Source organism: Trematomus bernacchii, unplaced genomic scaffold, assembly GCF_902827165.1.
Source record: "Trematomus bernacchii unplaced genomic scaffold, fTreBer1.1, whole genome shotgun sequence".
Classification (NCBI taxonomy): domain Eukaryota; kingdom Metazoa; phylum Chordata; class Actinopteri; order Perciformes; family Nototheniidae; genus Trematomus; species Trematomus bernacchii.
Genome location: NW_022987840.1, coordinates 4,014,855 through 4,027,980, shown reverse-complemented (window position 1 = coordinate 4,027,980; position 13,126 = coordinate 4,014,855). Strand labels below are relative to the sequence as shown.

The 13,126-nt window shown below is 39.7% G+C and overlaps 1 protein-coding gene across 2 annotated transcripts in view; it reads left to right on the top strand.

Moving 5' to 3' along the window:
- syngap1b (synaptic Ras GTPase activating protein 1b) overlaps nt 1-13,126 on the top strand; it is an 85,285-nt gene that overhangs the window by 10,970 nt on the left and 61,189 nt on the right. For both annotated transcript variants that reach the window (XM_034112847.1, XM_034112846.1), the window contains exon 2: nt 2,931-3,036. In XM_034112847.1, the coding sequence (XP_033968738.1) occupies nt 2,931-3,036 (106 nt within the window). The remainder of the gene's footprint in view (nt 1-2,930; nt 3,037-13,126) is intronic.

The following is a 13,126-nucleotide window of genomic DNA, read 5'->3' as shown; positions in this document are numbered from 1 at the left end:
ACACCATTCATTGCAATATAAACACATAATAAAAGTCACATTATTACATCTTATAGATAATTAAATGCAAACTTTAACAACATTTAAACAATACCATGTTATGCCAACACATAATATATCATCCTCTAACAAGCTAAAGTATCTGCCCAATGAAAATGTCGACCTGCTGTGGCACTACAATCATTTTCAATCTTCCTCTGTATACAACAAATGATTGAAGCTTAATTTTATGGCAATCAATGCAGAGGTAGATATCTCATTCAGGATTGAACTAGAGGACAGACGGATGACAAATACAAACTTGATAAATGGCAAAATCTTCTGACTGTGTCTTCACAAAAGGGAAAACATTAGCATACACGCTCTGTGCATTCTCAAACTGGTCTCATAAAGAATGTATGCAGCATAATATATTTTTCATAAAGCAGTTTGTACTGTAATCTCATCACAACAAGCAATATGTTGGTCCCAAGGAAGCACTGCTTTACAATGTAGTTTTGTGCACTTTGGTTGCACAAGCAGCAAAGTGGAGAGTAATCATGGAGGCCGTTGATTTATGGTGCTTGTCCCTGATTAAGTTGGATATATGGACTCGTATAAACAGGATCCCGATGCTGTGATGTGAGGCATCTTCTGCTTTGCTGGTCTAACTAGATTATGGTTTTGTGTTCATGTGTCCAATGTGATACAGCTATAGCGTGGCAGCAGCAGTAGAATATTAGTAGCTTGAAGTGGAGCAGTGTCTGTATTAAATGTTCATGTACTCATTTCGCTTTGAAAGACACACATCTGCACGTACAAAAAGTAGTAAAATATGCAGGCACACACAAACAAAAAAAACCCACACACACACTCCGGCGGGTTTTCGTATTAACAGAGGACCTTTTAGAGTGAGTGGCACTCGGCTGTCTTGTGGGACATATGGCTCAGTGTGACCTGCCAGTGTCCTTCACTGTTGTTGGCTTCTCCCCAAAGCCCCCGGGCTGCACAGCTCTCTGTAGTTAGCCCCACCTTCTAACACTGGCAGTCTGTGTTCACACCAGCGCTTTTATGTTGCGATGTTGCATTGCTGTTAGCCGCTAGTCTCTATAGGACACACTCAGAGGCACAGCGGCGTTGTATCAGAACACAAACAAGGCCGCTATCATTTCCGCAGACACCTTGACTTTATGAAAGGAAGGAATATTCAGTTCATACAGGATAGGCTGCCATTCACTTTCCAAGGACTACACTATCCATCTTTGAAACGAGCACTTTAAATCCATAATTCTGCATTTGTCGAGGCTGCTATTAAGGAGAAACAACTCTAAAACAAGCAGCAAAACGAATACTATACACACTCCGTAGCAACTTTATACATATGTGTAAAATCTGAAGCAATCCAACAGAAGAACTCAACCATAAATATGCCTTTTATAAAAAATATATAGATATTTAACAAAGTCTTTATTATTGCAGTTGTATTGTGCAGTGGTGTTAAACTGGACTTCATTTCATTGAGATGTGTTTTAGAATGTTTTGCATGCCACATTTAAAAACATTAGGCAAAGGGAACAATGCAATTACATTCTCCCCCCCTGCCTGAAACGCCGCGATTGGACTTCTTAAATGACTTCCGTAACTTAGTGACATCACTATGCAACACTCGCGCTAGCGCTCCAACACATTGTATGTGATAGACTAAGGGGCGGGACATCTCTAAGCGGTTGACCACACAGCATCACAACAGAGCCGGCCAGCTAACCAATCAGAGCAGACTGCGGTGGCGCTGCAGCACAGGCAGTAAGAAAAATAAAGAGCTTTTTGAACATTAAAGCATGGAAATATGTCACAGTAGAGGCACTAAATACTAATAAAATAAGCATAATATGGCCCCTTTAAGGAAGACTATATGGAAGACTATATGGCCGAGTTTTGCAATCGTATTACTGCTGCCTGATGTAGCTGCAGAAAACTAGCAAGCTAAAAGAGACTAAAACGCTTCGTACTCTCCAGCTTCTCAGCCCCACCTAGTTAATCTAATTGTGTTCTAACACAAACAGCCCAGCATTCACCCATCAATCACATCAAAAATGTGTTATTTTGAAAGGAAACTCATCATGAAATTCTGCAGTCATTTGTGTTTGTCGTGTATTTCTTGGTGTTCTGGGGCCCAGTGCCAACGAAGTACTAGCGTTGTTGTTCAGTTGAGATTTATAACCCTGTACTTTACAATGTATGATGTATTTTCTCAGTGTGACTGGGTTTCAAATGTCCCATTTATTCTCCCTCAAGCCTTACTTTTATGAATTCAGGGACTGTGGGGCCGAATGTAGTGGAGCTGGGAATTGTGGGTTTATTTTTCTATATATATTTCAATTTCCAGTTCGTCCAGATTAGATGTAATGTATTACACAATAAACTACAGTTGAGGATTTTGAATCCTAGCTTTGTATCTTACCACATAAGCCATTCTTGCTTTTACTTTAGTTGAATGATGTGCTACGACTTTAAAGAATAGGATATTACTGCTAGCCTGTGGGTTGCATGGTACCCAACATTAACCTTGAATACATTTCTTGGATTCAGTTGATCAACTTGGTTGCCGTTGGTAGTTTCTTTATTTAAAGGCTTATCAGTTCATTCATGTTTTTGTGTTCATTACTAGCTACTATCTACTGTATTTCTACATCCCTTTGGCATTTATTTTGTTACCAACTATTTTAATTATTTCACTATTCTGAAAAAGCAGTTTTCTGGCCTTTGAATGCTGAGATACATTTTGCCGCAGAGGTTTCCTACAGAACCGTGATTATATTTCAGGCACATTGTGAAAACTGGTTTCTAAAATGCTACAAAGAGAAGGGTAAAGAGCCACCTGTGTGTTGATATTCTGTGCAGTGCTGCAGGAGTGTATCTTTGTGTTCTAACCTTGTGCTTTCTCCATGCAGGTACACCCTTTGCTGATGCGCGAGCGGCGCTCAGAGTCTCACAGGAACAAGCTGCTGCGGCGGACAGTCAGCGTTCCTGTTGATGGAAGGCAACATCCCGAGATGGGTGAGCAGACAAACCTTTAAACAGTCTTACTGTAGTTAAAACATTTTCTAATCGTGTTGTTAATCAATGTCTAACCAACACTTTTTTGTCTTGCTTAAAAACATTTAAATTCCAATTAAATATCTTCAGGTCACTTAGATTCAGATTCAAGATTAGATTCAAGCTTTATTGTCATGTGCACATTACAGTAGCTACAGTGTAGATATGGCAATGGAAAACTTAAGTCACAGGCTCCTCCAACAGTGCAACATGAATATATATAGGACATAGAACAAATAAAACAGATAAAATGGTGAAAGAGAATGTTTTGAGTGTGCAAGTACATACAAATATAATAGAAATAATGCAAGATAGTCTATATACAAGTAAATAGAATATGATATATTAGATAAATAATTAGCAAGATGCAAACAGATGAATGTTTATGGATGTTCTTTAAAAAGTTCAGGAGTTGAATAGTCTTATGGCCTGTGGAATTAAACTGTCCCTGAGCACTTAGAACGTGCTATCAATGAAACCTGTCTTTATGGAACACCTTATGGTCATAACATTATTTAAGCTAACCTTCCTTCTTGTCCATTTTCATTTGCAAGATCGTTATCACCTGTATTACTTAGCTTGGCTTGTTTATAATAATAGAACAGTTGCATAGCAACAGCAATGATGTAAAGCTCTTTGCATCTTTAAGCCATTACTCTCTGTGTTACTAGCGACGCTCAGCGCTTCACTCTGCATCTGAGCGGAGATAAAAGCAACTCATCTGGGCTGAAGGCAGATGTTTTCTTTCTGCCAGATTTCTCCCAGCTATTCCTTTGTGATGTTGGGTGATTTATCTTGCTTTGAGATGAAACTCACATATACCTTGATTATCATGATTATCTTCTGAGTTCTGTCTCTTTGTTTCTTCCTCTATCTATTTAAGTTTTATTTTTGCAGTCTGCTTTTCTCACTGTTCTTTTTCCTCTCTGCATTTATATTGCTTTATTGTCCGTTCAAACTCAGCTTGGGGTCTGAACCCGACCCTCTGATAGCTGCCTTCCTCTGTTTGTCTTGCCTGACTCAGTCTCTCTGGGCCCTCTACAAATGTCCCGCTCAGTTTCTCCCGCTTCCTTCACCCTCCACCTCTCCGTCTCATTCTGCTATTTTAAGGGCCTCCCCTGCGACGTCCCCCGTCTATGAATCTGCTGTTTTGCCACAGTTGTGCTGATTCAACTGGATAAATATTTCCCTATGTTTCCAGTGGCTTTCTGACCTCGAAGCAGTCAAACAATGACACATCAGTTGACATGCACACAACGTTTTGACATATGCTGACACGGCAATGCCAGTTAATATTTCTCATGTGTATTCATATTGAAAACATATTCGCATATCATCATGCTAGGCTACAGGCTATAATGCACTGACACCATGGTGGACCATCTGTAGGGACTATGCTCAAAGACCCAGACATTAGGATTGATCAGCTCAATAAAAAAGTAAATGGAGGTTTTTGTTAGTCCATAATTAGAGTTTAAATCTACAAAATGCCACATGACCTATTTTACAAAACATCTGACATTACATTACATGTTACTTGTTAGACGCTTTTATCCAAAGTGACTTGCATACTCAATACTGTGGGCAATCCCCACAGGAGCAATTTGGGGTGAAGTGTCTTGCCCAGGGACACAACGACATGCTGACTGCAGTGGGGTTTGAACCTGTGCTCCCCTGATCCGAACACCAACGCACTAGCCCACTGCGCCACACGCCTCCCGTTACATTAAACAATGATCTGACAAAGGTTCAGTGACAAAATAAACAATCTTAGTCTGAATACAGACACCATACTACAGGGAGCACACAAAACCAACAGCAACCAAGCATTATTTTGGCCTGTCAATATGTAACTCACATTACGTTTAGTCGTGACACATTACGTTTAGTCGTGACACACTACGTTTAGTCGTGACAGCTGAAGTGACTTATGAGTGCGTTTTAGCCTAAATCTTCTAGCCGGCCCGGCTAAAATAACTGGATGGCCTACCTGCCTGTCAGCCTTCCATCTGTGCACAAACTTATCTCGTGCCCTCATTGGTCATGTGCGCGTTCGTGTGTGTTGGAGGAGGGGCTCTGTAAGGAAGTGGAAGATTTTCTCCGGTTGTGTATTTTCAAATTCTAGCGCACTCGAGCTGGTTTCTCCAAAATTACCTACCCCACCTTTAACCTCTAGTCTAAACTATGTTTCAATTGAACACAATTTGGAAACATTTAGGACCACATTCATTCTGTTCCAGAATTATGAATGAACTGTGCCCTCCACAAAATTGGAAGACACAACCTCGCTTTCATCAATAGATTCAAATGTTCGGTCCGTTCAGAATGTTTTCCTGTTCTGAGAATAGATTAATCTGCAGCTGCAGCAGCTCCCAAACACTCATCCATGTGTTTGTGACAACATTAATACGTCAACCTCGATTCATTATTCCTCAGCGGGTAAAAGCCTGCATTTTTCACAAGATATTGATGAATAGAGACATTTGACAACAATCCCAGCTGGATGCCTGATGTAGGGACACACTCAGATGGAAGATATTAAGCTCCACATTCGATATGCGACTAGTCAAACACATAATGCCTCAATAGGTTGTTCACTCCACTGTTGCTGTCATAACACATTAAGCGATGCAGATGCAATCATTTTCCTCTTTCTTTCACCTCTTTGTGCCTTTAAGGTTCACAAAAACATTTTAGGTCCAGGTGCCAAGTAACACATAATGAAGACATTCATTTTGCCGTTAATTACAGTGCAGAATAAGCATTGTATGCAAATATGAGCAGTAATGAACTTTTCATGATTATGACAAGGGCTATGACTTTTCTTAACTAAACAAAAACCTTTTTTCCTCTTGTGTTTGTTTCATATTTAGTAGCAAACCAATAAGAATATCACAAAAAGACGACATAAGTACTTATTGTCTTGGATTAATGTTTCTAAATGTTACATTAAGTGTGTTTCAGTTCAGCTCTACAATGCAAAGTTCATCAATACATAGTGTATGGAGGCCCTGAGTGGCGAGTTATAAATATAAAGGTGTTGACCTACCCATTTTTTTCACAGCTTTATACATATTAACAAAAAATTATTCCGGCAAAGATTCTTTTCACTTTATTCAACCTGCCCTTACTGTATCTTAAAAACCAAGAGAGAAAACGATTTAGTAAAAGAGAAAGTGGATCACCAGAATTGTATCTTCTTACTTGATTCCCAGTACTTCCATAATATCGTAATAAAAGGTGAGTAATACCGTCTCTTGTAATTGCTCATATGGCCAACAGAATTGTAATGGAAGGATTATGACAGTGTGAGTTAAGGACACTTTCCAGCTAAACCCCATAACATTATGAGATAAAACGCCCTTCCTATTTCACTATTTAGTTGTTGTACTTAGATGCAAAGTGGGAAAACACAAAGAAAGCATTCACATGCTCCCCCTCTCTCCCTCATTAACCTTTCCAGATAATCCCCATTAATGAATTTGGCCTTTAATGTTTTGTGTTCAAATTGTAAATTGACTTCATCTGAGTCTGTTCTGTTATTAGAGGAACCTTATTATCTGAATGACTTAGCCACAGGGAGAAAAAATACGCCGCACTAGAAAAGCTGATTGGTTGTTAACACTGGCTGAATAGTTTTTCAGCAACAGTGGTTTAACCATACGTGACTCTCCTTCAGTTTGTCCTTGTAGTTCTCTCTTATTCCTCTAGCCACCTCAGCTTAGCACACAATTGTGATAAAGCAACTCGGCAATTGTTCCAGTGCTCTTTAGAAAGTGTGACCTTCATACAGCATTTGAGCAGTGTATTTCAGCACGGATGCTGCATTCAGGGCCTTTTCTTTTTCAGTGTCTGCTCGTAGAATTTATTCCAGATTTATATATCACATTACATTACATGTTACTTGTTAGACACTTTTATCCAAAGCGACTTACATACTCAATACTGTGGACAATCCCCCACAGGAGCAATTTGTGGTGAAGTCTCTTGCCCAGAGACACAACGACATGCTGTCTGCAGTGGGGTTTGAACCTGTGCTACCCTGATCCCAACACCAACGCACTAGCCCACTGCGCCACAGCCTCCCTATAAGATAAGATAAGATAAGATAAGATAAGATAAGATAAGATGGTACTTTATTGATTCCAATTTGGGAAATTGTTTTTGTTGCAGCAGCATAAAAGACAAGGCATTTTACAATAAAACAAAGAAATAAACAAGAAAAGAAAAGAAAATACACAATATACATGTGGAAATAGAAAATATACATGCTATAAATAAATAATACAGCATCAGCATGGATAGGAGATGTTGAGGCCTCCTCCTAACCCTATACTGTAATTCTCCAAATCCTGCACTTTCTATTCTGTCTCACCACACCGCCTTTAACCCTGTTCTCCTCACCATCCCACTCCTCTCCCCACTCAACAAGCACTGTAGGCTACATCTTCCCTCCCAAAAAGACGAGCATAAGTAAGAGACGTATCACAAAAGGAAAAAAAGGTGAAAAAAAGACTTTCTACTGTTGTTAGTGTTGATATATTCATCATGAGTCATTCCAATCTGTCAGCTCGGGTAGTCTTAAACAAAAGATTACAGATAATTGTGTCTGACTCATTTCAGGGTCTGTGTTTTGAGGCAAACTTTTTTGTTCATATTTAAAGTAAACAGAACATCTGCCTTGTTGGGTGAAGTAAAAAGCTGCCACATTGCACTCGTTACCAGATGCAATTCACAGTTTATACGCATTTTGAATTTTGTTGACCAGAATAGGTGCAGGCATGGGCCTTATATAGGGTTAAGCAATCATTTAATTATAATATTAAATTATGACACTATGACACTTTATGATGTCATAACGATTTTTTGGCTTGTGTAACCATTAGCCAATAACCAACCAAGGTAACCCCCCCCCCCACACCTTATCACCTGAATCTCCTCCTAGAGCACCATTGTGTTCTTTTTAACCAAATATCTCTCAGAGGGGCGTGGGGAGGGGCTCCTTATTTTCATCTAAAGTAACAGACAGAGAATCAGCCCTTTTGAAACAGGGCTGAAACAGAGGGGATTATGGGATGCTACAATGCATGATCTGTTTGGTATTTCGAGCCAAACACTTCAGAGACATGTTTTGTATATATCTGAGACCTATAATATATTGATGAAAAACAGTATAATAGGGGACCTTTAATACAACTATCACAAAAGCACATTTCAGTTGAAAAGACCTCTGTCTTGAGTCACAACTGTCCCATCAAGTTACAGTTATTTCTAATAGATTACAGTACTTTACTGCTTTATCTATCAAGAAAATGATAAGTAAACTATGTCTCTGTGCTCCAGAAAGTGGAAGCATCTACAGTATATCTGTATTAAATAATATTTGTATAATATACTTACATATGCAAGTGGAGCCAATCCTGCACTCTTCTTCTTTATTGACTGTCCTACTGTACATCCCACCTTGATCATTATTTTTGCCAAATTATGCCTAAAGACTCTCTCTGAATTCGGTAGCTTAGAGAAGGTCAAAAACACAACTTAAACTAATGTTATTTAGCCATGTGTTGGTGAGTTGCAGACCAGACATACTGAAGCATGAATGGCCAGCGTCTAATTGTATTATACTGATTTCAGAAATGTGCCCTTCATCTTCATGTCTTTCGAGGTACTACTTACTGTCAAAAAATATCCCAAATGAAATTGACTATTTGATACCTACAGAATAAAATATCAAAGCAGGCGTGAAACTCTAAGGTGCTTTTTACACGAGAACGCAAACGGTTGTATCCGCTACTTTTCTCTTTCGTATAGCCCGTTCATTCAGACGAGGCCGTAACGGAAACGCGGAAACGGACCCCACAAACGATAACGGGTCCCAAGGTGGATAGATCTGCAAACGGAACGCTCTGGGGGGCCAAACGGCTCAGTGTGTACGCCCTATACGATCATTTCCTGATAACAATGAAGCCATAGCCCCGCCTCCCTCTCCCCACCTCTGCTGCTCACTGCTGTAGCATGGTCAGTAGCTACTGTCAGTAGCTACTGACCATGCTACAGATGTTAGTGCAAAATCTACAGCTCGACCATGCTACAGATGTTAGTGCACAATCTACAGCTCCTCTACCACAACCATCAGCAACAAGTGGACATGGAGAACTATATGAACTACATGTTGCTAAATCCACCGCGGGGCATAAACAGAAGGGCAACCATCTAACCATGCTCGGGGGTATTCTTCGCAGCTTTTGATGTATTTTGTGGCAGAAGTACAGCGCCACTTACAGGCCCGGCATATGTACTACAGCATCTCCAGCGCTTTCGAGCGGTCTCGTGTGAACGGAAGACTTTTTTGATATCGTATTTGGTTCGTTTGCGTTTCGTATGCGTTTGCGTTTGCGTTTGCGTGTAAATGGGGTCTAAATGCCACTCATCCTGTTTCCCATCTGTCAGTATGGCTAACCTGATAGAAGTCACGCTGCTGTATTCTGACCTTTAATCCACTTCTATATTTCTGTTTTCATATGATTACATGAGAAGGCCTTGCATACATGTGGACTCAACATTGATTTGGGGCGTTTTGCTACAGTTGACCTTTTGAGTCTGTGATATGCAGTCAAATCAGCCCAAACGGTCCAATTCCTGACTTGTTCCATCATCATTAGAAAGAAAACCTGAGCTTAGCCTACTGCTGAGGATTTTAAGGGTCTTAGTGACGGTTGGCAAGCTGTCAGGCTCTAAGTGGTGGATTTATTCCAATTTGGAACAATCTCCAAAAACGAGATTTATTTACTAAGTAGGTCCAGAAAAAAGTCACAAAGGGACATTTTGAAAGACATTATACTTCCTTTTTAGTATAACTGTATGATAAAGAAATCTGGATTAGACTTTAATTCACAGTCTATCGCTTTGTGATACTGTATAGGCCGGCATAATGAGCTTCCTAAGTGTCCAGAGCTCAACGATAAGAGTTAATTTAAAGTGTGATGACAATGGAAGCGTTTTGAGCCAGTGCAGCACTGTTACTTTGCAGGGTGACAGTTTATAAACCTTGGGATTCATCCCCTGGGAGAAGTGAGGATCTGGCCTTAAGAATCCCGGGCTTGTGTTTAAAGAGATTTGCTGAATCGTCTGCCTGTCTTGCCTTTGGAACTGTGAATGAATACAAATCGTTTTCTATCCCGTTGTGTTCGACTTTTGATGGACGTGGACCTCCAGAAAACGAGGGCAGCACTTTTACGAAGTTGCATTTTTGCTGGGTTGGATCGATAAACTGTGTGAGAAATACGGCACTTGGGTAAACTGTTTTATATGTACTGAGTGTTTCACTGAGTTGCATATTTTAGGTTTTGCAAATAGAGGCTCATTATCATACTGTAAGTCAGAGAGATTCGGTTCTTGGAAGGTGTTACGATTAACCCGTACTTTGTGTAGGTGTGTGTGGGCATCATTTCAGGAAGATTTCATTTTGGTTTTATGACCGATGTCGTGTAAAATTGCTGTAATAACTTTCATTGTGGGTTATATTAACTACTAGGGAATGACCGTTTATCTTAAAAGTACACCTAACATGTGACATTACATTGCTGGGACTTTAATATTGTTCTAAATGCTTCATAGGATGCAGGGTTAAGCACTGAGACCCGGATGACCGGTTTGGTGGATGGAAATGTTGGTATGTCGTTCAGTGAGATTAAAATATTGCAACAAGTTGGATGGATTGCCTTTACATTTTGGAAAGACATAATGGCCCACAAAGGATGAATCCTTATACGTTTGTTCTTCTGATCTGATCTTTCCTCTTGCACCACCATGAGTTTAACATTTGAGTTTTTAAACTAAATGTGTCAACAATTATTGGATGGATTGCCATGACATTTGGTACTTCAGACATTTATCTTCCACCTAAGGATAATTTAAAATAACTTTTCCCTTGTGCCATTATCAGGTTCAATGACCAAATATCTGCAAACCAAAGCCAATCAATCAACGTTTTTGGTGCTTATAAGCAGGTGTTAGCATCCCATAACTAAATATATAAATATATATAAATGTTACACCTGCTTATCAGATTCTTATCATTTGGATGTTATCAACCAGCTTTGTGCTTAGTAAAGCTTCACAGAGCTGTTTGCTGCATTATACTTATACAAGTCCTTGCTTTCCCTTTATATCAGACTATACAGGGACACACACACCACAACACAGACTATAACACCCCTCACTGTTAAATACCAACCAACTATGTGCAATATGTGCAATATATATGCCGTTAAAACTGTGCTATATATACCTGGCTGCTAAATCCTAAGAACTGTTACAGGATGTGTATTTTGAAAATGAAGTAACTTTTTATTTTTTATTATATATTTTTTATTTTTTATTATATCATAACTTAGTACTTTTTAATGCATGTAACATATGTAACATATGTAACATTAAGCTGTCTGTGGCTCTTTTTTCTGCTGTAACTACGTACATTTCCCCTCTGTGGGACTAATAAAGGTATTCTGATTCTGATATACAGTATAAAAGAATCTCAGACCTGAGCTGACTACAGACACGTTGAGTGTTTGTTGATTATAAATAATTGTAACCAGGACTTATGTGACTGATGCCACAGGCACTGTAGAGTTCAGTCTTTTCAAGTGAACATGAAGGTATGGATAACCTTTTCCAGGGCTGGAGAGGAAAATATAGCTTTACTTTAGATGTAATTCGTGGCTGTGGAAAACATTGCAGAACAGCTTTGTTCACCTGAGCATGAAAGCCTTAAACTCTGAAAAAATACAGTAGAGCAACATTGCGAGGGCAGAGCTTTACATTTTAACATCCAAGGTCCTTCTGAGTTGAGACGAGCGAGTCTGTTGCACAGGAGATATCCGTCCTCCTCCGGTGATTGGGTGGGCGGTTACAGTCAGTCAGATGGAGCGATATCAAGTTTTTCTGACATTATTCGAAAATGGCTTAAGATAAAAACGGAAATTTCGGACTGAATCTTCTCACCACCTGGCTGACAATCAGATCTCCCTCTCTTCTTTTATGAATATGTTTGCTCACAGCTGGAATTTTGAGATGATATGGCAGGTCACTTTTAACAACACCATGCATTAGGGTTTTGTATGCAAAGCGGTATGTAAATGGACGATTATGCAACATAAAATGTCTCTCTGAGTGATATACCCCGTGGGCTGGTGTGATATAACGGACAGCTATATTATAATACCTTAATAACATGCACAAAGTGAAAAAATAGCGAGAGAAAGCAAGCAAGCAAGCCTATCCTCGGTTTGAATGACAGCTGGCCAATAGCTCACCGCACACGAGGGTCTTTAGCTCTCCGACTACACTGCAGTTCTTAGTCAGCTTCAGGTGTGGTAGTCAGCTTACAAACACACACTCAGAGCATCCTGCCAGCTCTCGAGTCCATGGGGACTGCTTCTATCTGCCATGTAGCGATGAAAGGATTTAAAGCCTCCGTGAAAGGGTCACTCACCAAACGCTACCCCTCTTCAAGGTGTTAGAAACAGATGATTTCAGACCAATGAAACCGCCTTCCCTAAGTGTTTGATGTGCTTAGGCTGCATACACCATTAGTGTAAAGTATCCATATGTCTATATAGTATCTGCATTCATTAGTTTACTTTAAATGTTCCAGGATGTGGCTCTATGGCTTTGGCGCTGAGAGATGCTGTCAGTTTCTTCGCATTACTTTGCTCATTGATCTTCACAGTATACCTGCAAACTCAATGATCAATGACATGTGACGATCTACACCAGTGGTTCTCAACCAGGGGGGTACTATAGCATTTTCTATGGGATATGAGCAAAAAAAGGAAATTAGGATTCGTTAAAAAAAACATGTCACTTTAAGGTGTTAAATAGGAAAACACAATTACTGTAGGCGCACAAATGCATTAGCTCCCGACCAATCTGAGTCAGTTATAACATCTTAAGACCGCCTGCTGTGATTGACGTTTGTTAGAAGTAAGAAAGATTTATTTTTCAATTAAGAATTACCCCCCTGTCGCACTTCCAATGCTATGTTTCT